Source organism: Sporothrix brasiliensis, assembly GCF_000820605.1.
Source record: "Sporothrix brasiliensis 5110 chromosome Unknown Cont16, whole genome shotgun sequence".
In the NCBI taxonomy this organism is placed as follows: domain Eukaryota; kingdom Fungi; phylum Ascomycota; class Sordariomycetes; order Ophiostomatales; family Ophiostomataceae; genus Sporothrix; species Sporothrix brasiliensis.
In genome coordinates, this window is record NW_024467135.1 from 1,291,562 (window position 1) to 1,314,721 (window position 23,160).

Sequence of the window (23,160 nt, forward strand, 5' to 3'; positions counted from 1 at the left end):
CTTTACTCCTCCCACATGGTAATGTGTAATGAATCGACGATGACACACGTCCACAGGTATAGTTCCTATTGGTATTTTGGGAGCTAAAGTATTCTTGTAGTGTTGGCAGGCATATGCATAACTATGCAGGCCGTAACTGTGACATCCAACTCGTGGCGACATATCTGAGTAACAACTAACACTACCCGCGGGAGACCCCATGACAAGACTTTCAGTGTACTTGGTCTTTGTGGTGGTAGACGACGGCTAATTGGGTAGCTTGCTACAGCCATGTTAGTCTGAGGATGGTCGGGACAGATTCAACTGCATTTCAAGGCGTGTCGGTACAAGTTTTCACTGTGAAGTATTTCATTATAAAGTACGTTCGTCTGTACAGTCCCTTTTCACACCAACAGTTCCAGTCTCTGTAGCCTTTTGTTCCCACCATACTTTCTCAACTGCCACGAGTACATTAATGCAAAAGGCATCTGCTAGCAAGACTCTCCTGCATCCTGTCAAAGTAGATGCTGTCAACGGGCGATGCTGCGTTTCCTCCACTGCAGCACGGTCTTTATAACTTTTCTAAATAATACAAAAAATACCAGAATAAACTGCCATATTTCGTTTACTCTTTACAGAAGTCTCAATTTGATGCACGACCAGGACAGCCACGTTTGATCTTGAAAATGAAATTCTCACAAGTCTACTGCAGACATGTGTGTTGAAGTCCCGTGACAAGTCACGTTTGAGAGAATTTGTGGTGAAAGTGCACAGAACTGAGGCGACCTCCACATGCTTTTGTCGCCTCGTTTGCTCCTTCCCGTTTAAACGTTCGTCGCGGGTTGTTGCCCCTCAGAAACTTTTTAGGCTTCTTTTAGTGGGGTTGCCTTTTCCTTCTCGGCGCGCGAAGGCAGGCACGCGGGTCCGGTCCAAAAAAAAAAAAGTTTAGCAGTCACAAAACTAGCTGGAGGGGAAAAAACGAAAGGGCGACGACGACGACGATAAGATCATCTCGAATTTCTTCTTCGTCCGACTCCGTGTATACTCACTCTTCGTCTCGCTATCCCGACCTCGTCTCCTATCCTGACATCCTCCACAACAGCCGCCAAGATGGTGAACAAAGTCTACGTGACGTACAATGAGGTAAGAATAGCTGCGCCGTCTAACCTGTCTCCAAAAGATTGCGCACAGCGATCCGGGCACAAGACACGATATGTCTGCTCGTTTGTTTGTCTTTTGTGCTGGCCGCTTGCTTCTGCCGCCTGCCGTTGTGTCACACAGGCAGCATCGCCATCGGCGCATCGTCTGGTGCCCGACGCTCCGCGGCAGCGCATGCATGTTGTGACTCATGCACTCCGTGGCTCGTCCCTGCTCGTACAGCAGCCGACTAACACTGCCGCCCCAGGTCCACAAGCTCTGCCAGGAGGCTGCGCCGGCCATCCTCGACAAGTTCCAGCCACAGCTCATGATCGCCATCGGCGGCGGCGGCTACGTGCCGGCGCGCATCCTGCGCTCGTTCCTCAAGAAGCCCGGCTCGCCCAACATCCCCATCCAGGCCATCGGCCTGTCCCTCTACGAGTCGCTGTCGACGGACGCCACCGCCGTCGAGGAGGAGCCCGGCACCAAGGTGACCCGCACGCAGTGGCTGGATCTGTCGAGCCTCGGCGAGATGAGCAACCTCGTCGGCAAGAACATTCTGATTGTCGACGAGGTCGACGACACGCGCACGACGCTCGAGTACGCGGTCAAGGAGCTGGAGAAGGACGTGGAGCTGGCGCGCCAAAAGATTGGGGCCGACGCGGCGCCGACGCACTTTTCGGTGTTTGTGCTGCACAACAAGAACAAGACCAAGAAGGGCACGCTGCCGGCGGACATGATGAGCGAGGGCCGGTACATGGCGGCGCGGACGGTGGGCGACGAGTGGATCTGCTACCCGTGGGAGGCGATTGACATTGACGAGCACGACGAGTTGGCGAGGCAGGCGCTGGCCAACAGCCAGCAGTAGGCAGGCAGGTCGCGAGACGATGCGGACTCGGCAGGCTACACTGGGGTGGTCGCGCACACGTTAGACGGGAGGCACTGGACGGCGGTCGTGTACAAAGCACATATAGGCGCGTATCTTTTGAGCCAGGGTTTTAATGTTTTGCAATATATAGGGTCTTTTGCCTAGATGGTGCTGGGTCTCTTCCACGTCCATCTCTAAACCTAAGGTGTGAAAACCGTGCTCGTAAATGGTAGAAAAATGCTATGCAATGCAATGTAGACAATGTTCTAGAAAGCAAAGTGAACGCTCCGCCCGTCTCGTCGAGGGCATATCCAACGCAGATCCTGCTCCCGAGTGCGCTCTCAACCCACCGTGCCTTCGTTCATGTGCTTGAGTTTCAGCCGCTTCTCCTGCTTCATAAACTCCCGGATGCCGACCGGCACGTTCTTGTACAGCGCCTCGTCCCACCCTGCTTTGTTGGCGGCGCTTGCCGATCTGGCCGCATCTTCTAGGCTCCAGTTTGTGTCCGATCCGCCGCCGTCGTCGTCCATGCTGATGTAGTTGGCTGCCCCGGGGCCGGGTGACGCGGACGTTGGCGGACCGCCGGCCGCCTTGGCCACTCCGCCTTCTTGTGCCTGCAGCCGTCGACTGGCCTCGGTGCTCGCCGCCGCCCACTCCTCCATCTCGTCCCGGAACCGGTCCCACACGCAGTTGACACACCCGCTCATGCAGCAGTTGTCCGGCTCGGTCGGCTTGGGCGGCACGAGCACGCCCGCAATCTTCGTGCTGCGCTTGCGGATCTCGGCCAGCCGGTTGGCGCGCTCCATGGGCCCGGCCAAGCGCGAGCCAAAGACGAGGGCGGCGCGCTCCTTGACTGCCTTTTGCTCGGCGGCCTTGCGCGCGGCGACGGTGGCCGGCGCTTCCGACTGTTTCCACTGGCCGGCGGGTGCAGACGTGGGCGCGGTCGAGGCAGGCGCCTGGGACGGAGTAGGATTGGCCGTCACCGGCGGCATGTTGGCCCGGGCAGAGGCATATGGTGGCGGGCTTGTGAGGAGGACGTCATAGTAGCCGCCGCGCGGCTGCGCCTGGTCGAATGTGGGCGCGACGGTGGCCGGCGGTGGTGGGGCATGTCGTCGTGAGGAGGAGGACAGCGCATTTGTAGGCACGTCGGCTGTCGATAAAGCCGCTGACGTCGTCGTCGTCGCTCGTAATGGTCGTGGGCGCTGGCAGAGCGTCGCTTGTGATCTCGGCAAAAGTCGCTTCATTTTGGGCTATGTGGATGGACGGGAGGAAAGAGAAAGGAACGCTATAGCGCTGGGCAAAACGCAGCTCTGCTGTCGATTTGTATCTATTCAACCAGACATTGATTTCGTGGTTCGCAGCTTTGTAATTGTGTGACCATGATTTGTTTCGATTATCTTCTTTGTTTTCGTGAGGAAAGGCGAGGCCGAGCCCGGGCCGGTAGCGTATGTTTAGGTGCTTGGGTTGAGCTAGTGGGACGGTCCCGGCAGGAATTTGCGCTGCGAAGAAAATCTTTGCGCCTTCCCAGCCCGAAAGGGGTTCTGTAAATACGTCATAATCCGAGGCGCCACTAAAACTGACGCTTCGCCACAGTTGACGGACAAAAGTCGGGGGCCCACGTGACCGTCACAGGCACGCGCTCTGGCCGCACGCGTCTGGCCGCTGGTCGATTTCCCGTTTGGGGCAGCTGTTTTGTTTAGGCGGCACTGCATGGCCCTAGACCGTGTTAAACGTGCTGTAGCATTCTGCAACGAGCCTGACCTATGTTTTTGTTTCTGTTGTCACGACACCGTCAACATCGGCCATGCACGCAATTTGAGAAGATTGTGCACAACAACGGCCAATTGTACTCTTCTACCGTACCGGCCACCCGCACACTACAATGGATGCGGACCCCCCACCGGCAAAACGGCGAAGGACGTCGCCGCGTTTGTCGAATCGCGGTAGCACGGAGCCGGCGCCAGATGCATCGACAACGGCGACAACACCACCAGACGCTCCGCAGACGGCGGACACGCACACAGAAACAGACGAGACACGAGCACGGCCGCCCTCGTTTGCTTCGCCGACGCGTGCCAGCCTCGCCCGGCACAATCCCGCGATTCTCCACAGACGGCAGTCTGTTTCACGAAATGAAAATGAAAATGGAGATGGACATGGGAATGGTACCGGAAGCACCGAAGGCGACAATGCTCAGCCCAGCGTGGAGGCTGTGGAGGCCATGATTGACGAGCAGCTGGGCCAGAGCAGCGCGGAAAAGGAACACGACGTGCGGCCGCTTGCTCGCCCACCGGTTCGTTCGCCGGTTCGGTCGCCGTCCCGCCAGTTGTCAACCACACGGCCGCTGGCACAGCCCCCACTGCGGTCCCCTGCACGTCTCTCGCGGTCCCGGTCCCGGTCGCGCTCGCCTACACGCCGACTGTTTGGCGCGGACAATGCTACCCTTCGGGACGGTGCCGGCAACGGCAGTGGCGGCGCGCTGTTTGGAGCGGCACCGCAAAAGTCCCCCGAGGCAGTGTCTGCTGCCCGTCACCGTCCAGCCGACGGACTCCCAGGGGGTGTTGTCGGCAGCGTGCCGGGCAGTCTGCTGGGCGCGCCTCCGCGGCGGTCGCCCATGAAGCCCGTGCCGCGGCCTCTGCCGCCGCCCGACCCGCAGCGCGGCGAAGACTTGCTGGAGCCGCTCATTGCGCGCGACAAGCAGCGGTCCGGCCTCGACCAATTGCGCAGCTACGAAGAGGTGCCACCCGAGCCAGAACTGCCGCCGACACCCGACCACGTCGACAAGGAGGCCCTCACACGGTCCCCGCCGGGCATCCACCACAGCAGCACGCCATCCAAACGGCCGAAACGGGCGGCTCGAGCGCGTGCTGCGAATGCTGCTGCTGCTGCTGGTGCCGGCGGTGTGCAGAAGACCAAGCCGGGCACGGTCCAGACCAGTTCGCCGCTGAAACAGCCACCGGTGAAGGCGGCAGACACAGCGACTACGGGGACGACGACGCAAACAGAAGCCGATGGTGGGGACGCCGCTCTGCAGGAAGCGAGCGGCAATGATCCCACGACAACGGAAAAAACAGCCAAGCGCGGTCGCGGCCGCCCGCGGAAAAGCGAGCCGGCGCGCAACGTCCAGCCCGCGGACCCAGACGAGCACAAAAAGCGGGAGCGGGACGCGCTGCAGGCTGAGATTGCCGGACTGGAAGCGGATCTGGCGCTGGCGGCTGCTGCGAATGAGCGGATGCGGAGCGCAGTCGAAAACGGTGGGCAGAGTGCGGACGGCGACAATGCGGCGGCGCTGATTAGTTTGCTGCGGCGTCACGTCCTTCCCGATGACGAGGCTGGTAACGACGGGACGAAGGACGCGAGCGCGCGTGCATCGATGCAGACGACCATGGACTGGCTGCAGGCGGCAGCGAACCCGATTGCGTTTTTGCCCTTTGGCAAGCCGCGCGCCGATGTGACGGATCTCGTGCCGTTTGCGGCGCCACCCGACAACAACAGCACCGGCGACGAGACGCAACCGCTGCCTCCGTCGCACCACCCCATCGAGATGACGGCCGCGGAAGAGCTGCCGTTTTTGCAGGCGTTCACGCCGCTGGCGTTCCGGTCCGAGATTGTCATCGTACCGGCGGCGGACGCCGGCTCCGACGACACGACGCCCCTGCAAAAACACATCATCACGGCGTCGTCGACCACGCCGCCGGGGCTCTTTCTGGCACACATTGAAATGACGGTCCATGCCAAGAGCCTGCGCATCACCGACCTGCAGGTGCCGCGCATGGCGCCGCCCGCGGCGGCCGCGGAGCTCGCGCCGCTGCTGGCACGGATCACTACCGGCCAGGACGACGGCGGCGCCAGCACCAACGGCAGCTCCGCGCTGACGCGGAACGTGACGGTCCTGACGTGGGCCATGGGCGAGTGGGTGCGGGTGGCGGTGCGGCGGGCCAAGTTCTGGGCCGTGCTCGCACGCAAGCTGCGCGAGAAGGGCGATGGCGGCGGCGGCATGGCCGGCATGGCCGAGGACATTCGGCAGACACGAGCGCAGCAGCGCAAGAAGCGACGGCGCAAGGCTGGCAGCGACGATGGCGACGTCGATGGCGACGACGATGGCCCCAACCGACACGGAGCAGCGCCCGTCTCGCCGACCGAGCTGCTCGAGCATCTGGGGCGGACCGCCATGGACATGGACGTGGACGTCCAGGACAACGGCGCCACCGCGTCGTCGTCGTCCCCCAGCCTCCGCGTCGAGTGGTCCATCCAGTTTGACTGGACCGGCGAAGCCACGAGCCACATTGGTCTCTTGGTCGGCGTTCCCGGCAAGTGTACGTTGCCTGTTCCCGCTTTTTTTTGTGTGTGTGTTTTTTCTTTTTTGTGATTCCCAACTAACACGCCCAGGGCGGAAGGCAGACAAGCGCGGCCGGCTGGCCCAGCTGCCGAAGCTGTTTGATCAGCTGGTGCAGGACAGCGGCGACCCGATGGACGCGGTGCAGACCGTGGTGGCGCTGCTGGCGGGGGATGTGTAGGGAGTGAGATGTTAGGGTTACGTGGTTCATTTATTTGTTTTCTTCGGTTTATTTTCTTCGGTTTATTTGGAGCATTGGCGTTTATCATTTTACGGTCTCATTACGTATCGATATCATGGACAGCAACTGGAGCTCTAGGGCAACATCACACCGAATGGCATCAATCGTCCTATAATACAGCCTTATGCACTCACAACCAAGTATCCACACATCACGCAGTAAATACGCACTGCCATGAGAAATTTGTTTGATGTGAGTTTTGCGTAATTTGTTCTATGTTTTGTATTATTTCAGTCCTCCGCTATTCAGGGGGCAACGCAACGGCCGTCGTCCGTGGCCGTATTTCAGCCAATGCCTCGCTCTTTTACTCCTTTACACCCTTGTGCGTATTCATTGTTTCGGCGATGCCGCGCCGTCCGTCTTCGCCGTCCGCTTCGTCATGTACCGTCAAACATAAAACCTAGTCCACGCTCACGCCCAGACGGCGCAGGTCCGCGCGCGCCAGCTCAATCTCCTCCACCAGCTCCTTGTGCGCCTCGGGGCAGTCGTTGAAGGTCAGGATGCCCCAGCCGAGGCGAGCGAGGATGTACGCGCCGAGCGCGACGATGAACCAGAAGGGGAGCTATACAGAGGGAGACACGTTAGAGCGAACGAGAAGGGGGGGGAGGGAAGATAAGACGACGCCAATTGGGAGCATGGACATACCACTGGCACAATCTCGGTCTGGATGATGGCGGGAAGCGGGATGAGCTCCAGGTAGAGGGAGAGGTAGAGCTAGATGGTCAGCAGAGATGGCGAGACAAATGTACGCGGCGACCTGTGGCCCGAGTCACGAGACGATGAGGAATAGAGACGCACCGATGTGGCCAGGAAGGCCACGGACAGGGTCTGCGTTGCGCGGGTCATTGTGGCGGAGGTTGGCGATGGATCGTTGGTTGTGGCGAGAGGAGTAGGAGAGCAAAGGAACGGACAAGACGAGGTCTCTCGGAAGATTGGGTGTCGTAGAGTCGTGGTGCCGTGTCGTGGTGATGGTCAGGGCAGAGCTGTTCGCGTGGCGCGCCACGATCGGATTGCCAGATTGCAAGAAAAAGGGATGCGCGCCCAGAGAGCTGAAGCTGCGTTGCCTAAACCGGTTTAGCGCTCCCAGGTCGCTCCCAGGGGGTGATTGTGCGCCAATGCCGGTGAAGACCAGCGTGCATTTAGTGGGCACTCACCGTCTACGACAGGTGAAAAGGTGAATAACAAAGACAGCTGTAAGAGGCTGCACGGCTCCAAAGGAGTAAAAGGCGAAGGCAATCTGATTCTACTACGCGAAAAAAGGCATCGTCAGTTTGACACATCTTGACGTCTTCCCTACCTTCAACAGCCTAGGCCATGCGTTGGGCTTGGTTTCATTGCCCATATCCCCGGCACCACGCCTGCTCAGAGGGCCATTTTCGCCACTCTGAAGAACCGCCTCTGCAACACGACATCTTTGCATCGCGTGGCCGACCTCGCGCGGCCTAGTACCTGCTTGTTCTGTGTTGGGATGGCTGATTGATAAGGACGACCAAAATTGCCATTCCGAGCACGAGAGGGAGGAGGTACGGCTAGATGATTACAGTCTTGTCGTCTTTCTGCTTTTGACTTGCTAGATTATTCGGCATCGACCAGGGTCAATACGGGGTTTATAGAAGAGGGTTGAAGATGTATCCTCAATACCTGTAGGCGGCCAGTAAGCGTGTGTCTTTGACTTCAACTATGTTTTGACTGTCAGGTCGGGCGGTATTTGGAAAAATAACAACGCCATGAAAGCCGAGAAGTACAGATACGTTTTGTCAGCAAAACACCAAGTCTTCGACATATCAAACGTCCAAAACGATCAAGAGACGCGAAAGGCCGAGCAAAGGAGACGTAACAGTTGAAGCGACGAGGGACATTCTTGGTTTGTGGGCTTAACCCGAAGCAGCAAAGGTGTTGGCCCTAGCCATCGTGCGGAGCCGAAGTTCATGCAAATGGTGAGGTGGTTCCGTTGGCGACTGTTCTTGCAGCCCCATGAGCAAATAGAAGCATCCTCGGCCTTTGTCATTTACTAGAGATGAGGGAAGTCGTGTATTTGGGCGGAGAAGAGCGATTTGCTTCAACTCGAGTCGCTGTATGTATTTTTGCATGCGTGAATATGGCATCACGGCATCATCGCTACCTGGCCGGGCCAGGACCATCGTTCCGCCATAGCCTGAGTACGGTTGTGTGTTGGATACATGTGATCTTGCCTGGGGACGAGAAAACAATAGCAAAATCTCGCAAGACTCGACACGTTCGCCGAGATAGGCGCTCAGGTGGTCGCAGCATGGATACAGAATGTCTTAACCGAGGATAATGAAGCAAAAAGAAGGCCCAAAATACATTCTAGAACGAAATCGTGCTTGGGCGTCAAAGGAAATAGTATGGGAAAGTGGATCGGGGTGTCTTTGCTGAGCTCGGCCTCGCGACAAAGTGTGGGCTGTGGGCACATATACAAATAAAAACACATACGACACACGGTCGCCGTCCGTTGGCAAGCGGCCGAAGAGCCTGGCGCCTGGCAGGGACCCACACACGGGCCGGCTTTGGCGCCAAGAGCGTTCAGCCGTGCACGTTGCCGTGTGTGTAATGAAGTCATGGGAATTATCACTGGTGAAGCAATGAAAAGAGACTTCATGTACACGCCCGCACACCCGGCGAGATCGCCGTCCTTTCATCTTGGCGCTGATCCGGTGGTTGTTTTATTGTATTATCTCTCCCCGTTGTTTTCTTTTCTTTTTCTCTTCTGGAGATAGCCACAAAGCCCGGGATCCGGCGCAGTTATGATCACGACGAGCGTCGTACGAGATTACGTTTGTAATACAAGTCTTGGCCAGCGTTGGTGATGGGAAGAGAAGCATGCAACTGCATAGTATTTAAATAATCGCATTGTTTTCTTTGCTTTCCTTTGCTACCGCAGCCAGAGCCTGTCTCATCGTATGAGCAAAGCCACAGATTGTCACTGTCACTAACAACAAACATCGACGTAAATGAAGCATCATGACGCTGGACAGACTCCTTGGCTCTCACCCGATGGATCTTTTGCTGTGTGGCGAGCTACACGGTGGCACTATCGCTGTCGCGAAGAAGAAGAGGCGAAATAGGCGAGGCTCCACGATCCTTTCTTGGGTGCATTTTTGGGTGCATTCCACTGGGACCAACACCGCTAAGCCGTAGGCTTGGTATCTGCTGTTTCAGCGGTTATGCCACTAATACCGAGAATTCTGCGCGCGAGACTAGCAAGGTACCTTATCTGCAATTTTGCGTGCAGAAGTACATCGAACCTGATTCCGATTCCGGAAGGCCCCACTCTTTTCTGGTACAATTTTCATCCATTCGGCCTATCGCTCAGACAGTTGGCTGATTGGCTGTCACCACGTCCATGTAAGTGAAGCCCACTTTTCGCACTCAATATTTGCGTTTCGCCTCAACGCGACAGCACGACTGGCGAGAAGTGGGAGGCAAAGGCGCTAAGTCGGTGTAAGTCAACGGTTTCCGTGGGTATTGGGTGTTTGCGTTTATTCTCGATGGCTAGTTGTTTGTGTTTCGGTGGCATGCCGATATGTATATAAGAACAGAGCGCCCATATCCAATTCAAGAAAATGCAGAGAACGTTCAGGAGCGTCCATATTCACTCGGTACATTACCAATAGACAGCCATATACCGCATCCGTGACAACACCATGGCTTCGTCATTACCCTCCGAGGAGGACGTCTGCTTCGAGAACACTGTCCACGCCAACACCAGCACCGGCTCGACGGCGACGGCAAGCCACGATGACGTGCAAAACCCCGACAAGGAGCGCCGCCGCGACCCGGCCCTCGACATCACGCTGCCGTACCGCACCCTGAGCGCCGGCGCCAACTTTGCCGAGTACCAGACCGAAGTGCCCGGCGGCGAGATCCCCGGTCCCGTTGAGCCGCCCGCGATCGCCCGCGTGGCCACCATCGCCAGCCGCCGGCGCACCAGCCAGCCGCAGCCGCCCGAGCACGAGCGCCGCTACCGCCTGGTGACGTTCGAGCCCAACGATCCGGGCAACCCCAAGAACTGGTCCAAGGCGATGAAGTGGTACTGCACCATGGTCGTGGCGTTTACCTGCTTCGTGGTGGCCTTTGCGTCCAGCGTCATCACGGCGGACATTGCCGGCGTCCAGGCGTCGTTTGGCGCCAGCGAGGAGGTCGTGCTGCTGTCCATCTCGCTGTTTGTCGTCGGCTTCGGCGTCGGCCCGCTCGTGTTCGCGCCGCTGTCCGAGGTCTACGGCCGCCGCATCGTCTACGCGACGACGCTGCTGGTGGCCGTCGTGTTCATCGTCCCCTGCGCGGTCGCGACGAACATGGGCACCCTGCTGGCGTGCCGCCTGATTGACGGCATTGCCTTCTCGGCGCCCATGACGCTCGTGGGCGGCACGCTGGCGGACCTGTGGCGCAACGAGGAGCGCGGCGTGCCCATGGCCGCCTTCTCGGCCGCGCCCTTTATCGGCCCGGCCATCGGCCCCCTGGTCGGCGGCTATCTGTCGGACGCCAAGGGCTGGCGCTGGCTGTACTGGATCCAGCTGATCCTCGCGGGCTTCGTGTGGCTCCTCATCACCTTCACCGTCCCGGAGACCTACGCGCCGGCCATCCTCCGGGCGCGCGCCCGGACGCGGCGCGCGGCCACGGGCGAGCCCGACCACGTCACGGAGCAGGAGCTCGACACGCGGCCCCTGTCGGCGCGGCTGCGCATCTTCTTGGTCCGCCCGCTGCAGCTGCTGTTCGGCGAGCTCATTGTCTTTCTCATCTCGCTCTACATGTCGGTCCTGTACGGCCTGCTCTACATGTTCTTCGTCGCCTTCCCCATCGTCTACCAAAAGGGCAAAGGCTACAGCGCCGGCACGACCGGCCTCATGTTCATCCCCGTCGCCGTCGGCGTCCTCCTCAGCGCCGCCTGCGCGCCGCTCGTCAACAGGCACTACCTGACGCTCGCCCGCCGGCACAACGGCCGCCCGCCCGCCGAGGCCCGCCTGGTCCCCATGATGCTGAGCTGCTGGTGCATCCCCGCCGGCCTCTTCGTCTTCGCCTGGACGTCCTACGCGGACCTGTCCTGGGCCGGCCCCGCCCTGGGCGGCTTCCCCGTCGGCTTTGGCTTTATTTTTCTCTACAACGCCGCCAACAACTACCTCGTCGACTCGTACCAGCACCAGGCCGCCTCGGCCTTGGCGGCCAAGACGTGCATCCGCTCCTTCTGGGGCGCCGGCGTCGTCCTCTTCACCAGCCAAATGTACGACCGCCTCGGCGACCAGTGGGCCTCGTCGCTCCTGGCCTTTCTCAGCCTGGCCTGCTGCGCCATTCCCTTTTTGTTCTGGACCTACGGCGCGCGCATCCGCAAGCGCTCCAAGTACGCCTACGGCGGTGACGACGACGGCGACGAGGCCGAGGTCGACAACGGCAGCGGCAGCGGCAGCGACAGCGAGACGGACCCGGAAAAGGGCCGCACGCCCGCTGCCAATGGTCCTGCCCCGACGCTGCAGCAGCCCGTGGCAAATTGATGGAAGAAAGCGTCGTTGCTTGCGAAACGCGTCTGGACGTGTCCGTTGCGCCGTGAAGCGTGGCAACACATTTATGATACCACATTGGGAGGTGTTTTGAGTTAATTTTGTCTTTGTGTCTTTGTATCTTTGTGTCTTTGCATTGAAAGCGCCTCGTTTGCATTTATTCATATACACCGTTTACCACTGTAGATAGGTAATAACGCCAATTACAATTTGTAGAACAAGACCGAAAAATCACACTCCTTGAAGGCTCATTGAAAATCCCCAGAAAGCAATTATTACGTCAGCTTCTTCTCTTGTACGACGGCGCCCCGGGTACGAACGCGTCAGATCCGGCACCGATCGATTGCCTTCTGTGTCCGAACGGGACGATGTGGTTGGATGTGCATGGAAACATGCACTGAAGCTCATGCAGGGGCCCCAGAGCGAAATCGGTGATTGGTACCAACTTGCCGGCAGAATGCACGTTGGACACTAGATTAATAGCAGACGCAGATATGGCCATCCGCCGCCGGTCTTTCTCCCTTTCCGACAAACAATCCCATTTACCACCTTATGCCTTGTGCATTTATGCCGCATATGGGGGAAAGAGGAACGACGTGCTGGCGGCGTCTGCTGTGCATCATGTTCTCTGTATGTTCTCTGTTTCCACAAATCAACTGCTCATGACGAAGACTCCGCCCATTTATTTGATGCATTTTATTGCTTTGCCATCTTATCACTCCCAGACGCCTGGAAAGTCGGAAGGTCGACGTAGTTTTGATATTCAGCATTCAGCATGCGGCTCTTTGAATGTCTGCCAAAGGAGGTTTTTTTATCCACCCATACGTCACACGATGATCTTTGCAAATGACTCAACAGACTCAGAACATGCACCCTCAAAGCTGACGCGTTTCGAGTCGTGCATGTGTAGCACTGCAGCTCTTGGCTGGGTGGCCTAGGCCAGGTGTAGAGCAAAGGACGTCGGCATTCCTGAGCAGTGAAGAAACAAAGTCGCGAGGAAAAGAGTGACAGGCACGGATGGCATAAAACCACTATCGTGCTCGGCAAACCAACCGAGAATATATGCATTTCTCATCGCATAACCTGTGATAGGACCTTGCCAGGACCAGTCGAGAGCGGACAACGGCCGACCCAAGTGTCGCCACACCTTGGGTCGCTGGCAATTGAGCGGCATCCAGTTCTGGGAGTTCCCCAATGTGAGCTCCGGCCGTACGCAGGCAACATGCTGTCGTTCAGTGTCTTACCTCATGGGGCATACTACGGCCTGCGCATCGTCTCCGTCTGCAAAGCCGCTCTACAGAAACACGTCACTTTTCTGCTCTCCCGTCCCGCTCGACAAACCGCGGGCCAAGCAAAAGGCGAACCCTCTTTATATTGCTTTTACCCATGTCCCATTTTCTGTTTTCTCCGTCCCTGCGCCGCGTTTGCAGCCTCCGTTTATATTAACAAAACTGGAGAACCACATAATAAATCAAATCAAAATCACATCAATGGCGCAGGTGGGGAGGCACGTTCCGCTGCACATGTCCCCCGTCTGTTTCAACGGTCGGCGTCTCTTCCATCTTGCCCTCCTCATATCGCATTTTCGCTACCGCTGCTTCTCTCCTTCATAGCTGCCCCCTCCACCAACATCCGTCTGTTATTGCATACATTCATGCCTCACATGGTATCCCTGTGACGATCTTCACAAATAGCACGGAGCCCTGTTCTTTTTACGTACTCTCCAGACCAGACTGGCGAGACGTCCACTTTGCACGTCCCATAGTACACCCCGGAGCCTCTCTCGGTACTCCATATCGCGCATCATCATTCCCTTCTCAGGTGATACATATCTTTCGCATCTTCTCAGTCCCGCCCCTCCTTGACAGCCTTCCATAGAAAGGGCCTTACGTGGACTGGGGATTTATATAGTAGTCCCGGACCTCCCTCTGTCTTGGAGACGCTTCTTGGTTTGTCGTCTTGCTATCTGCGCTTCTTCCCACGTCGTGTGGCTCTATTTCTCCTTGCTCTTCCCGACTGTCCTTGACGGACCCGCGACAACACGTACCGGCGCCTCAACATCACATCATGTCTCTTGCCACGCGGTCAAGATGGGCCCTCGTGGCCTCCGTCTTTGCTGCCGCCACTGTCGCTGTCGCCACGGCCGCCGCTGATGCCGACAGTCCCATCGATCTGCAGCAGCACTACGGCCCGTTTGGTGGCAATGGTGGAAATGGCCCGTTTGGTAGCAATGGTCCGTTTGGCGGCAACGGCAATGGCAACGGCAACGGCAACGCAAACGGCAACGGGTTCCCGGGCCTCTTTGGCATCAATCTCCGCGAGGCCATCCACTACCGCACCATCCACGGCATCCTCGCGTCGCTCTCGATTGTCGTCCTCTTCCCCGTGGGCTCCATCCTCATGCGCGTCGTCCCCGGCCGCTTCGCCATCTGGGCCCACGGCGTCTTCCAGATGCTGGCGTTCCTGCTGTACGTCGCCGCCGCCGCGCTCGGCATCTACCTCGTCAAGACGGTCACCATTCCCTTTACGGGCGCGTCCCTCGTAAGTTGTGTCGCTCTTTTTGTGTCGCTCTTTTTGTCCTTGCTCATCTATGGTCATCGCTCGTCTTTTTCATCGCTTCGCTCGTTGTCGGTCGCACGTCGCTGACACCGTTCGCTTCCCAGCTCTCCAACCCTAGAACAAACATCCATCCCATCATGGGCATCGTCACCCTCGTCACCCTCTTCTTCCAGCCCATCCTCGGCTTCGTCCACCACGCCAAGTTCAAGCAGCTCGGCCGCCGCACCTTCTGGTCCTACATGCACCTCTGGAACGGCCGCATCGGCATCACCGTCGGCATCGTCAACGGCGGGCTGGGCCTGCGGCTGGCCAACGCGCGCCGCGCCTTGGTCGTCGCCTACATTGTCGTGGCCGTCATCGTCTGGTTCTTCTGGTTTGTCGTGGCCGTCATCAGCGAGATCCGCCGCGCACGGCAGTCCAAGAGGGCCGCCGCTGGCCCCGCCGCCGGTGCGTCACGGGGCGGCACGCCGTACCGCGGCGACGGCCCTGGCTACTACGCGGCACGGGCGCCGGGCCACAGCAGCCGCATGGGCCGCAGCCGCAGCCCCGGCCTCGGCCTCGGCCCGGAGATGACGACGCACCGCAACATCAGCACCGCGGGCACGGGCGCAGCGCCAGGCAGCCGTCATCCGTCGCGCGCGTCGCACAGCGGCCAGCATTCGCCCAAAGTGCGGTCGTCGCACAGCAGCAGCGGTGGCAGCGTGAGTCCGCTACGGCGCTGATGACACGTCCGGCTCTAGTTCTCGTTTCGCGCATGGCCCTGTTTAATTTGAATGTTATGGGTTGCCTATGATGGACCATTCGACTTCAATTTTCTTTCAGCTGTGCTTTCACTGGCGTTGTGGGCGTTCATTTCCTCGTTTGGTAGTTGTTTTATTGTGGCTTGGACTGTGACCGACTTAACAATGGCGAACGGTATGCGTCAGCGCAATGCTGTGAGGATCGTTTAATTCTAGCAGTGCAAAAGGCGTTAGGTAGGCCTATCTAAATTTGACTTGTATAATTTTGATTTACTTCTTCAGCACCGTAGCATTTGAGACATCCTTTCTGAAAGCTGTCACAGAGTCAGAGGGAGTTCCTGTCCAATAGCCAGCAATGTCTGCTGTGACGATGACCCGAATGACCAACAAACGGCAACAATCCTTCACCAATCGACACCGAGACATGGCGAGTCAGTCGCGTCGACCGAAAAAGAAGAAGATCGTCCGTCAGGCCGCCAAGACTGTTGTCTGGCGACATGCCCCTATTTTCGACGCGGCAGATGATCATCACGGCCAAAGGGATGGCACCGTAGATAAGCTCCTGCCCGTTTTGGCTGCATCAACGGCCCTTGCAGACACGTCGTCGGACGCAATGCAACGATCAAATCGGAGGGATAAAGGGGGGATAAAGAGCATGGAATGGCCGAGATGACATCTGGTCTGACCCAGATGAGCACATGCCGTTTGGCTACGGTGCATCGGAGGCTCGTCAGGGTCGCATCGGGCGCCCCATGCGCATAAACAGTAACCTTCCTCGTTCGTGACGTCGTCTTCTGGTTTCCTTTTTTTTCCTTTGTGACGACGCATGACCCCTTGCGTCGCAGTTTATCGCGTCTTCCAACAGGGCTGCCGAATAAAGACGTTGGAAAGAAAAGCTCGCAGGGCAATGTGGTGGCGGCCTAGACCGCGGGTGGTTGGTATGGGGGTCATGTCGATCGCCAGGACTGGCATGCGGTCGTGATAAATTGGCGACAACGGCCAGGGCTGTCGGGGCTTCAAAAGCCAGTCTTGTCGCCCACGGCCTGGTCTCTGGTCGTCTGCACACCTTCTCTGGACGGCATTGACACCAGCCATGACGTCGTTTGTCCACGTCCTCACGGCCTTGCTGCTTCTGCTGGTCCGCGGCGGCATCTCGTCGCCGGTGCCGTCCTTCACCCCGTCCGACGTCGCCCAGGATCCGGCCCGCCGAGATGCTGCTACCGCATACAGCCCTTACACCCTCCCGCGGCTCGTCATCTACTTCCAGACCACGCACGACGCGTCCGGCCGGCCCATTTCGCTGCTGCCGCTCATCACCGAAAAGGGCATTGCGCTGACGCACCTGATTGTCTGCTCGTTCCACGTCGGCGCCCACGGCGCGGCGCTGCACCTCAACGACTACCCGCCGTCGGACGCGCGCTTCCAGACGCTGTGGCGCGAGGTGCAGGCGCTGCAGGCGGCCGGCGTGCGCGTCATGGGCATGGTGGGCGGCGCGGCGGCCGGGTCGTTTGCGGCGGACACGCTCGACAGCGCCGACAGCGGCACGTTTGAGGCGGCGTACGGCCCGCTGCGCGACGCCATTGCCGCGTACGGGCTGCAGGGCATGGACCTGGACGTCGAGCAGAGCATGAGCCAGGCGGGCATCGCGCGGCTCGTGGCGCGCCTCGCCCGCGACTTTGGCGACCGCTTCGAGGTCACGCTGGCGCCCGTCGCGTCGGCTCTGCAGCCGGGCGGCGGCGGGCCCAACCTCAGCGGCTTCAGCTACGCGGCGCTGGCCAGCACGGTCGCGGCGTCGCCGGCGGGGCGCATCGCCTTTTACAATGCGCAGTTCTACAACGGCTTCGGCAGCCTGGCGACGCCCGACGACTACGAGGCCGTCGCCACCAACAACGGCGTCTTCACCCCGCAGAACGTGCTCCTGGGCCAGATCACGTCGCCCGCCGAGGGCGGTGACTACGTCGCGCCGGGCACGCTCAAGACGACGGTGGCGGCCCTGCGCGCCCACTACGGCGCCGGCTCGCCGCTCGGCGGCGTCATGGGCTGGGAGTACTTTGACAGCGAGCCCGGCGGGTCGTCGGCGCCGTGGCAGTGGGCCCAGGACATGACGGCCATCCTGCGGCCCGGGCAGACGCCGGCCATCGTCATGACCCAGGCCGAGGCCGAGGCGCTGGTGGCGACATACAAAGCGAGCACGATCATGGCGCCCGGCAACAGCGGCGTTCAGCCGGCGGCGCAGGAGCCTGGCGTGGACTACCTGGCCATGGTAAACGCGTGAGGCAAGGAAGAGAACTAGGGGCAGAGGGGCGGGGTGCGTACATTGTATATCGTTGGCTGTACATACCCAAGGAAGTTGGATACATTGTCGAGTATTCTAAAGGTAGTGGACAGATATAGATTCTCAAAGACTTAATAAGACATGAACGGACTGAAACAAAGAGACGTTCAAGATCACGGGAAGGGACAAAAACGCTGATTCGATCTATCGCCAGGGGGGACACGACAGCGGATGCGTACGGATTGGGCAGCAGTACAGTATGGACCGAGGAACCTCAGCCTTCCAAGCGACGGCCTATTCGAGCCACCTGCAGATTTCGCTGTATTTCTTCGTTACGAGCTCAACGGCAGCGGTTGCTGGTGCTCGGCATCGTCGGCCACCGGCTGCCTCGTTCTCTTCTTGCCGGCCCACCGGTCGTAGCGAAACGCAAAGTGGATGGCCACAAAGATGACGGCCGACAGCACGGCGAAGCCCAGATACAGCTTGGAGCCGATGCGCCAGTTGGGCGCCTGGCTGGCCGGAAAGGCGGCCAGGGGCACGAAGGCGCTCAGCAGGTACGCGAGAATGGTGCCGCTGGCAAACAGCACGGTGCGCACCTCGGGCTCGTCCTGCAGGTGCGTGGCGGCCCAGGAGCAGAGCAGCATGGTGGAGACACTGGAAGGAGGAGGAAAGTGAGTTGATGTGTCTATGATTGCAACATGGCTCAGAAAAGGGTCGCATCTTCACTCACCCTCCGACAAAGTTGAGATACCAGCCGGCCATGTAAGCACCGTTGTTGGCGGGCCGGACAATGAGGATGATGAGCGAGATGATGTTGATGCCCTGCGGTCGAGTTAGAGAGGAAAAGGAATGGAGAGGAAAGGAATGGACCACGGAGACGTACAGAGTGCAGCAAGAGAAACGGCAGCCGGACACCAAAGTAGTCACTAAACCCGTTGAACAAGATCTCGGCGACAAACTGGATGGCCTGTCCGATGATGGGCAAGTAGTTGAGCATGGCCACGGAGCTGCGACGTAAGAATGGGTCTTCATCAAATTATGGAGTTCCGATTCTATGCACTCACTATTTCGCCGTGCCATTGGCGTTCTTCAGCGACTTCAGCCACAGATTAAAGTAGTTGGACGGCGTCGTGTTGGCCCCGATCGGCCAGGCGACTGCCGGGTCAGTTGGTTTGCGTACGGCATCGACAGGGGGGGGGGGAGAGACACCTACTGGCAAACAGCCACAGCTGCCAAAAGGAAAAGCAGCGCACAAAGCTCTTGAATGTGATGCCCCTCTGCTCCCGTCGGCGGACGCGGCGCGCTCGTGCCAGAGCAATTTCTAATGACTGTCAGCAGCGAGCCCTTGGAGCAGGGAGCAAGCAGCAGGGGTAATGCAAGCCCACGCACCGATGTGGCGAGGCTTCATGTAAAATTTAGACAGCGGATTGGGCCGTTCGGGCTGTTGTTTCTGTCAGCAGGGCAAGTGTCTCTCTGCGTCTCTACGTAGACAACGCGTGTTTCAACATACGTAACCGGGGAGAAAGACAAAGGCGGCCAGCGCGACTACGATCGTACAGACGCCCTGTGAGACGTGTTAGTAGAATGACGGAAACGCGAACACTCGGACTCGTTTTCCAGCGCCCAACATGTTGCCGCCACGCACGTTGATGATAAACGCCCAGCGCCAGCCGGACCGGCCCAGGGCGCCGTCGAGGTTGGTCGACAGCGCGCCCTGCAGGGCCCCCGAGAGCATGGCCCCGGTCGGCTGGGCGACGTTGTAGATGCTCATGCGCAGCGCAATCTCGTCGGGCAGGTACCACTGGCTGTGCGTGTTAGCTGGACCCGTCATGGGCTGGAGGGATGCTGTGACGCGAGCTCGCGAGGCCGCTGGGAGCGGGGGGAGGGGGAGTGGACCGCCGACCTGATGATGGTAATGTAGCCTGGCCAGGCACTGCCCTCAAACAGGCCGATGAGGAAGCGGAGGCCGTACACCTGGGACATGCCGTCAGCAAATATTGTCCGCCATTGTGGCTTCACCTGGACGCACGTACCGTCTTGTACGAGTTGGCCAGGGACAGACAGCACGTCAAGACACCCCAGATCACCTCGCATGCGGGCAGCCACCGGTGGGGCCCAAAGTGGGAGACGATGATGCATGACGGATAGAGCATGACCATGTAGCCGATGCTGCCGATGTTAGGCGGTGCTCGTGAGTGCTACTGGTGGGAGGCCAAAAGTCTTACTTAAAGTACGTCGTAAAGTAATTGTATTCGTTGCCGACGAGGTTCAGCTCCGTCTGCATGCCGGACACATAGGCGTTGCTCTGCATGCACAGTCAGCGAAAGGTCGTGGGAGGATCCGCCTCTGGCCGCAGTACGCACAATGTTGGTCTGGTCGAGGTACTTGAACGTGTATCCCAGGAAGCCGACCACGAGAAGACCAAGGTCGAGTCGCCACACCTGTTTTCGTCAGCAATGCGAGACTCTCATGGTCTGCTTCGGGTCGGGTTTGCTCTCTGTACGCACAAATGCGCGTTCTTCTTGGGCACTAATGTCTGGAACGGCCGAGTACGAGGGCGCGTCCGTCGACGTCGGCGTCGTGAGGCTGTCTTCGAAGCCTATCTCGTTGGCCTGGGACACGGCGGCCGTTTTGGCATGCGCTGCGACGTTGGCGCCCAGAGCAGTCTCCTTTTCGTAGTCGGCCATGGTGAAGCAAAAGGTAGTCGTATGGAACAGAGCAGACTGGGATGAGACGTCCTGGCGAGCGCACGCCGTACCGAATGCCGTACTATATTATATATATATATATATATACCTGGGACACGGCACACCTACAAAGAGTCCGGCGACGTCGCTTCCTTTGACACCCGCACGTGCTGGTCGATCGGCGCCCATCTGCACCTTTTGGCTCTCATTTGTCCGCCTGGCGAGTCCCAAGTGTGAGATGCGAGCCCCGGAAGATGGCATCATGCGAGCTGTGGGGATGGCACCAAGGCGCGCCAAGAAGACGTGATCTGCCAGGCCATGCAGATGCGACTGTGACCCCCAACGAAGGCGACCTGCACCAGGACTGTATGTAGCACTTGGTGTGCGCCGCAAAGTCTGCGTTTTTAAAGCTCTGGCAACGTGTCCATGTCGCAACAGCCGCCGCTACAAGAGCATGCATTGGCTCCCACAACCGACGCAAGCGAGACGGTGCCGGCCGGATGATTTCACACTAACAAGAGAGCTTGTCTAGATTGATTGCACGCAACGGCCGCCGCATGTCGCGACATGGCAGTAGTGTATATCTTCAACAGTCTCGCCCTCGACGTCAACGCCACCAATGCAGCTAATGCCTCCCCGTTCCCCGTTTGCTTCATTCTGACACCAGTCGTCGTTGTGTCCTTGTCTACTCGGACACAGCACGCATTGTATGCTTACAGTCGAACCGAACTCGTTTGTCGACATACATAACACACAAATGCATTCTATACAAAGCACTAAATATCCCTCTTCGCGTCGAAGCGGAGCACGGCCCCCAGCAGCACTTGCGCGCCCTTGATGCAGTCCTCCGGGCTGCAGTACTCGACCGGCGTGTGGCTCAGGCCGTCCTTGGTCCGCGTAAACACCATGCCCGCCGGGTAGTGCTTGTTGACGTTGCAGCTGTCGTGCCCGGCGCCGCTCCACATGCGCCGGTGGCCCGTAATCGTCGCGCCGGACGCCGTCGTGTGCTGGCCGACCTCCTCCTCGGCGGCGGCCTCGACGGCGGCCACGCAGTCAGGGTGGAAGACGGCGGGCGCGTTGTCGGAGAGGCAGGCCCAGTCGACGCTGACGCCGCCCTTGGCGCCAATGTCGGCGAACTGGGTTTTGCACGCCGCCACCATGGCCTGCAGGCGCTCGGGCTCCGGGTGGCGGATGTCGAGCGTAAAGGACGCCGTATGCGGGATCGTGTTGGGCGTGCCCGGCAGGGCGCTGACGACGCCGGCCGTGACGACGCCGGCCTTCTTGTCGGTCGACGCGGACTCGGCGTGCGCGACGCCGTTGCTGGCGACAATCATCTGGGCGGCGGCCAGCAGCGCGTCGCGGCGCCGGTGCAGCGGCGTCGTGCCGGCGTGGGCGTCCTTGCCGCGGACGGTGACCTCGTACCAGGCATAGCCCTGGGCGCCCTCGACGACGCCGACGGGGCGGTCTTCGGCCTCGAGGATCGGGCCCTGCTCAATGTGCAGCTCAAAGTGCGCCGCCATGGGCATGGCCGCCGGCGTCGCCGGCGTCGTGCCCAGGAAGCCGATGCGCTGCAGCTCCTCCTTGACCGTCACCGGCGCGTCGCCGTGGCCGTAGCGCGCGGCCGCCGCCGGCGTCTCTTTGCAGTTCCAGGCCGCCTCGAGCGGCGTCACGCCGGCCCAGACGCCCGACGCCATCGTGATCATCGGGAACCGGGCGCCTTCTTCGCTGCGGGGCGGTTAGCATGCGCGTAGCAATGAGTGATTGGCGAGAAGAATAAGTGATGGCGAGTTCGCGAGCAACACGCTGCCAGCTTGCCGTCGGCCTTACTTTGTCCAGTTCACCAGCCCAATGGGCCCCTTTGTCTTGACCCCCTGCTCGTGGATCGTCCGCAGCGCCTCCAGCCCGGCCAGCACGCCCAGAATCCCGTCGTACCGCCCGCCCGTCGCCTGCGTGTCCAGGTGCGAGCCCATAAACGTCGGCGGCACGTCCGTGTTCTCGCCCCCCCGCACCAAAAACATGTTGCCCATCTGGTCCACCGTCACCGCGCACCCCAGCGCCTCGGCCTCCTTGGCCAGCCAGCGCCGCACGGCCGCGTCGTCGTCGTCGAGCGACAGGCGCGCCATGCCCGTCTCGGTGTGGTCCTCGCCGTAGCGGTGGGCGGCGCCCCAGGTCTCGGAGGTGTAGTGGATGGACTCGACGAGGCGGGCGCCATTGATGCGCGGCGTGGTGCCGTAGGCGCGGGCGCCGGTCGCCGAGGAGGCCGAGGCGGCAGAGGCAGCCATTGTGGGAACCGTTTGAGAAATGGGAACGAATCGCTGTGTCCGTGTTGCTCTGGCGGAGAAGTGACTCAAAGACCGCTGCGCTGAATGCCGAATTGTGCGAATGGTCTTCATGGCGGCGGGCGTCGGGCGCGGTGTCGCGGCGACCTCTGTCCTTTTTATTTTTGGTCCGATAGCAGCTGGCGCCCACGTTGTCGAGCGCGTCGCGAGTCTAGCCGTGTCCAGCCCCTGTCAATTGCACGAGTCACTTGAGTCACTTGTCGATGTGGACGTCAAAACGCCGAGAGAACCCCGCGATGTCAATTGGGGAAAGGGGGGTGGGAGGGAAGGAGATCTGCATTTTACGTAAGTTGGGGAACCGGAGGATGCGAAGGAGCAAAGGCCGAGAACGGTGTGGAAGGAAGGAACGGGCCCGGAGACCGGGGACAAAGACGACGAAAAGGGAAATAATGACAAAAGAGGTAAAAACGACGAAAGGGGAAGGAGCGCAGAAGGGCCAAGAAGGCCCGTGGAAGGATTGCCAAGCCGTCATCAAGAGGAATGCCC

At 59.5% G+C, this 23,160-nt stretch overlaps 9 protein-coding genes across 9 annotated transcripts; 5 read left to right on the forward strand and 4 right to left on the reverse strand.

Moving 5' to 3' along the window:
* Nucleotides 1-1,089: 1,089 nt before the first annotated feature.
* On the forward strand, nt 1,090-1,984 carry SPBR_04378 (xanthine phosphoribosyltransferase 1; the record flags this gene model as incomplete). The annotated part of the gene is made up of 2 exons (XM_040762661.1): nt 1,090-1,122; nt 1,385-1,984. The coding sequence occupies 2 exons, from the start codon at nt 1,090-1,092 to the stop codon at nt 1,982-1,984; spliced, it is 633 nt and encodes a 210-aa protein (XP_040621653.1).
* A 341-nt stretch (nt 1,985-2,325) lies between these two features.
* Nucleotides 2,326-3,228, reverse strand: SPBR_04376 (uncharacterized protein; the record flags this gene model as incomplete). Its single annotated transcript, XM_040762659.1, has 1 exon — nt 2,326-3,228. One exon carries the CDS (start codon nt 3,226-3,228, stop codon nt 2,326-2,328), a length of 903 nt encoding a protein of 300 aa, XP_040621654.1.
* Nucleotides 3,229-3,866: 638 nt separating this feature from the next.
* Nucleotides 3,867-6,501, forward strand: SPBR_04096 (uncharacterized protein; the record flags this gene model as incomplete). The annotated part of the gene is made up of 2 exons (XM_040762380.1): nt 3,867-6,300; nt 6,374-6,501. 2 exons carry the CDS (start codon nt 3,867-3,869, stop codon nt 6,499-6,501), a joined length of 2,562 nt encoding a protein of 853 aa, XP_040621655.1.
* Nucleotides 6,502-6,961: 460 nt separating this feature from the next.
* On the reverse strand, nt 6,962-7,407 carry SPBR_04500 (dolichyl-phosphate mannosyltransferase polypeptide 3; the record flags this gene model as incomplete). Its single annotated transcript, XM_040762783.1, has 3 exons — nt 6,962-7,123; nt 7,207-7,275; nt 7,360-7,407. 3 exons carry the CDS (start codon nt 7,405-7,407, stop codon nt 6,962-6,964), a joined length of 279 nt encoding a protein of 92 aa, XP_040621656.1.
* Nucleotides 7,408-10,226: 2,819 nt separating this feature from the next.
* Nucleotides 10,227-12,068, forward strand: SPBR_04161 (MFS multidrug transporter; the record flags this gene model as incomplete). Its single annotated transcript, XM_040762444.1, has 1 exon — nt 10,227-12,068. The coding sequence occupies one exon, from the start codon at nt 10,227-10,229 to the stop codon at nt 12,066-12,068; it is 1,842 nt and encodes a 613-aa protein (XP_040621657.1).
* Nucleotides 12,069-14,141: 2,073 nt separating this feature from the next.
* Nucleotides 14,142-15,355, forward strand: SPBR_04290 (uncharacterized protein; the record flags this gene model as incomplete). Its single annotated transcript, XM_040762573.1, has 2 exons — nt 14,142-14,615; nt 14,738-15,355. 2 exons carry the CDS (start codon nt 14,142-14,144, stop codon nt 15,353-15,355), a joined length of 1,092 nt encoding a protein of 363 aa, XP_040621658.1.
* Nucleotides 15,356-16,466: 1,111 nt separating this feature from the next.
* SPBR_04298 (chitinase) lies at nt 16,467-17,648 on the forward strand (the record flags this gene model as incomplete). Its single annotated transcript, XM_040762581.1, has 1 exon — nt 16,467-17,648. One exon carries the CDS (start codon nt 16,467-16,469, stop codon nt 17,646-17,648), a length of 1,182 nt encoding a protein of 393 aa, XP_040621659.1.
* A 332-nt stretch (nt 17,649-17,980) lies between these two features.
* On the reverse strand, nt 17,981-20,335 carry SPBR_04119 (uncharacterized protein; the record flags this gene model as incomplete). Its single annotated transcript, XM_040762402.1, has 13 exons — nt 17,981-18,302; nt 18,379-18,470; nt 18,532-18,655; nt 18,713-18,803; nt 18,862-18,969; nt 19,038-19,089; nt 19,159-19,212; nt 19,258-19,453; nt 19,552-19,622; nt 19,682-19,817; nt 19,874-19,953; nt 20,012-20,089; nt 20,156-20,335. The coding sequence occupies 13 exons, from the start codon at nt 20,333-20,335 to the stop codon at nt 17,981-17,983; spliced, it is 1,584 nt and encodes a 527-aa protein (XP_040621660.1).
* Nucleotides 20,336-21,111: 776 nt separating this feature from the next.
* SPBR_04229 (beta-alanine synthase) lies at nt 21,112-22,617 on the reverse strand (the record flags this gene model as incomplete). Its single annotated transcript, XM_040762512.1, has 2 exons — nt 21,112-22,060; nt 22,163-22,617. 2 exons carry the CDS (start codon nt 22,615-22,617, stop codon nt 21,112-21,114), a joined length of 1,404 nt encoding a protein of 467 aa, XP_040621661.1.
* Nucleotides 22,618-23,160: the final 543 nt, after the last annotated feature.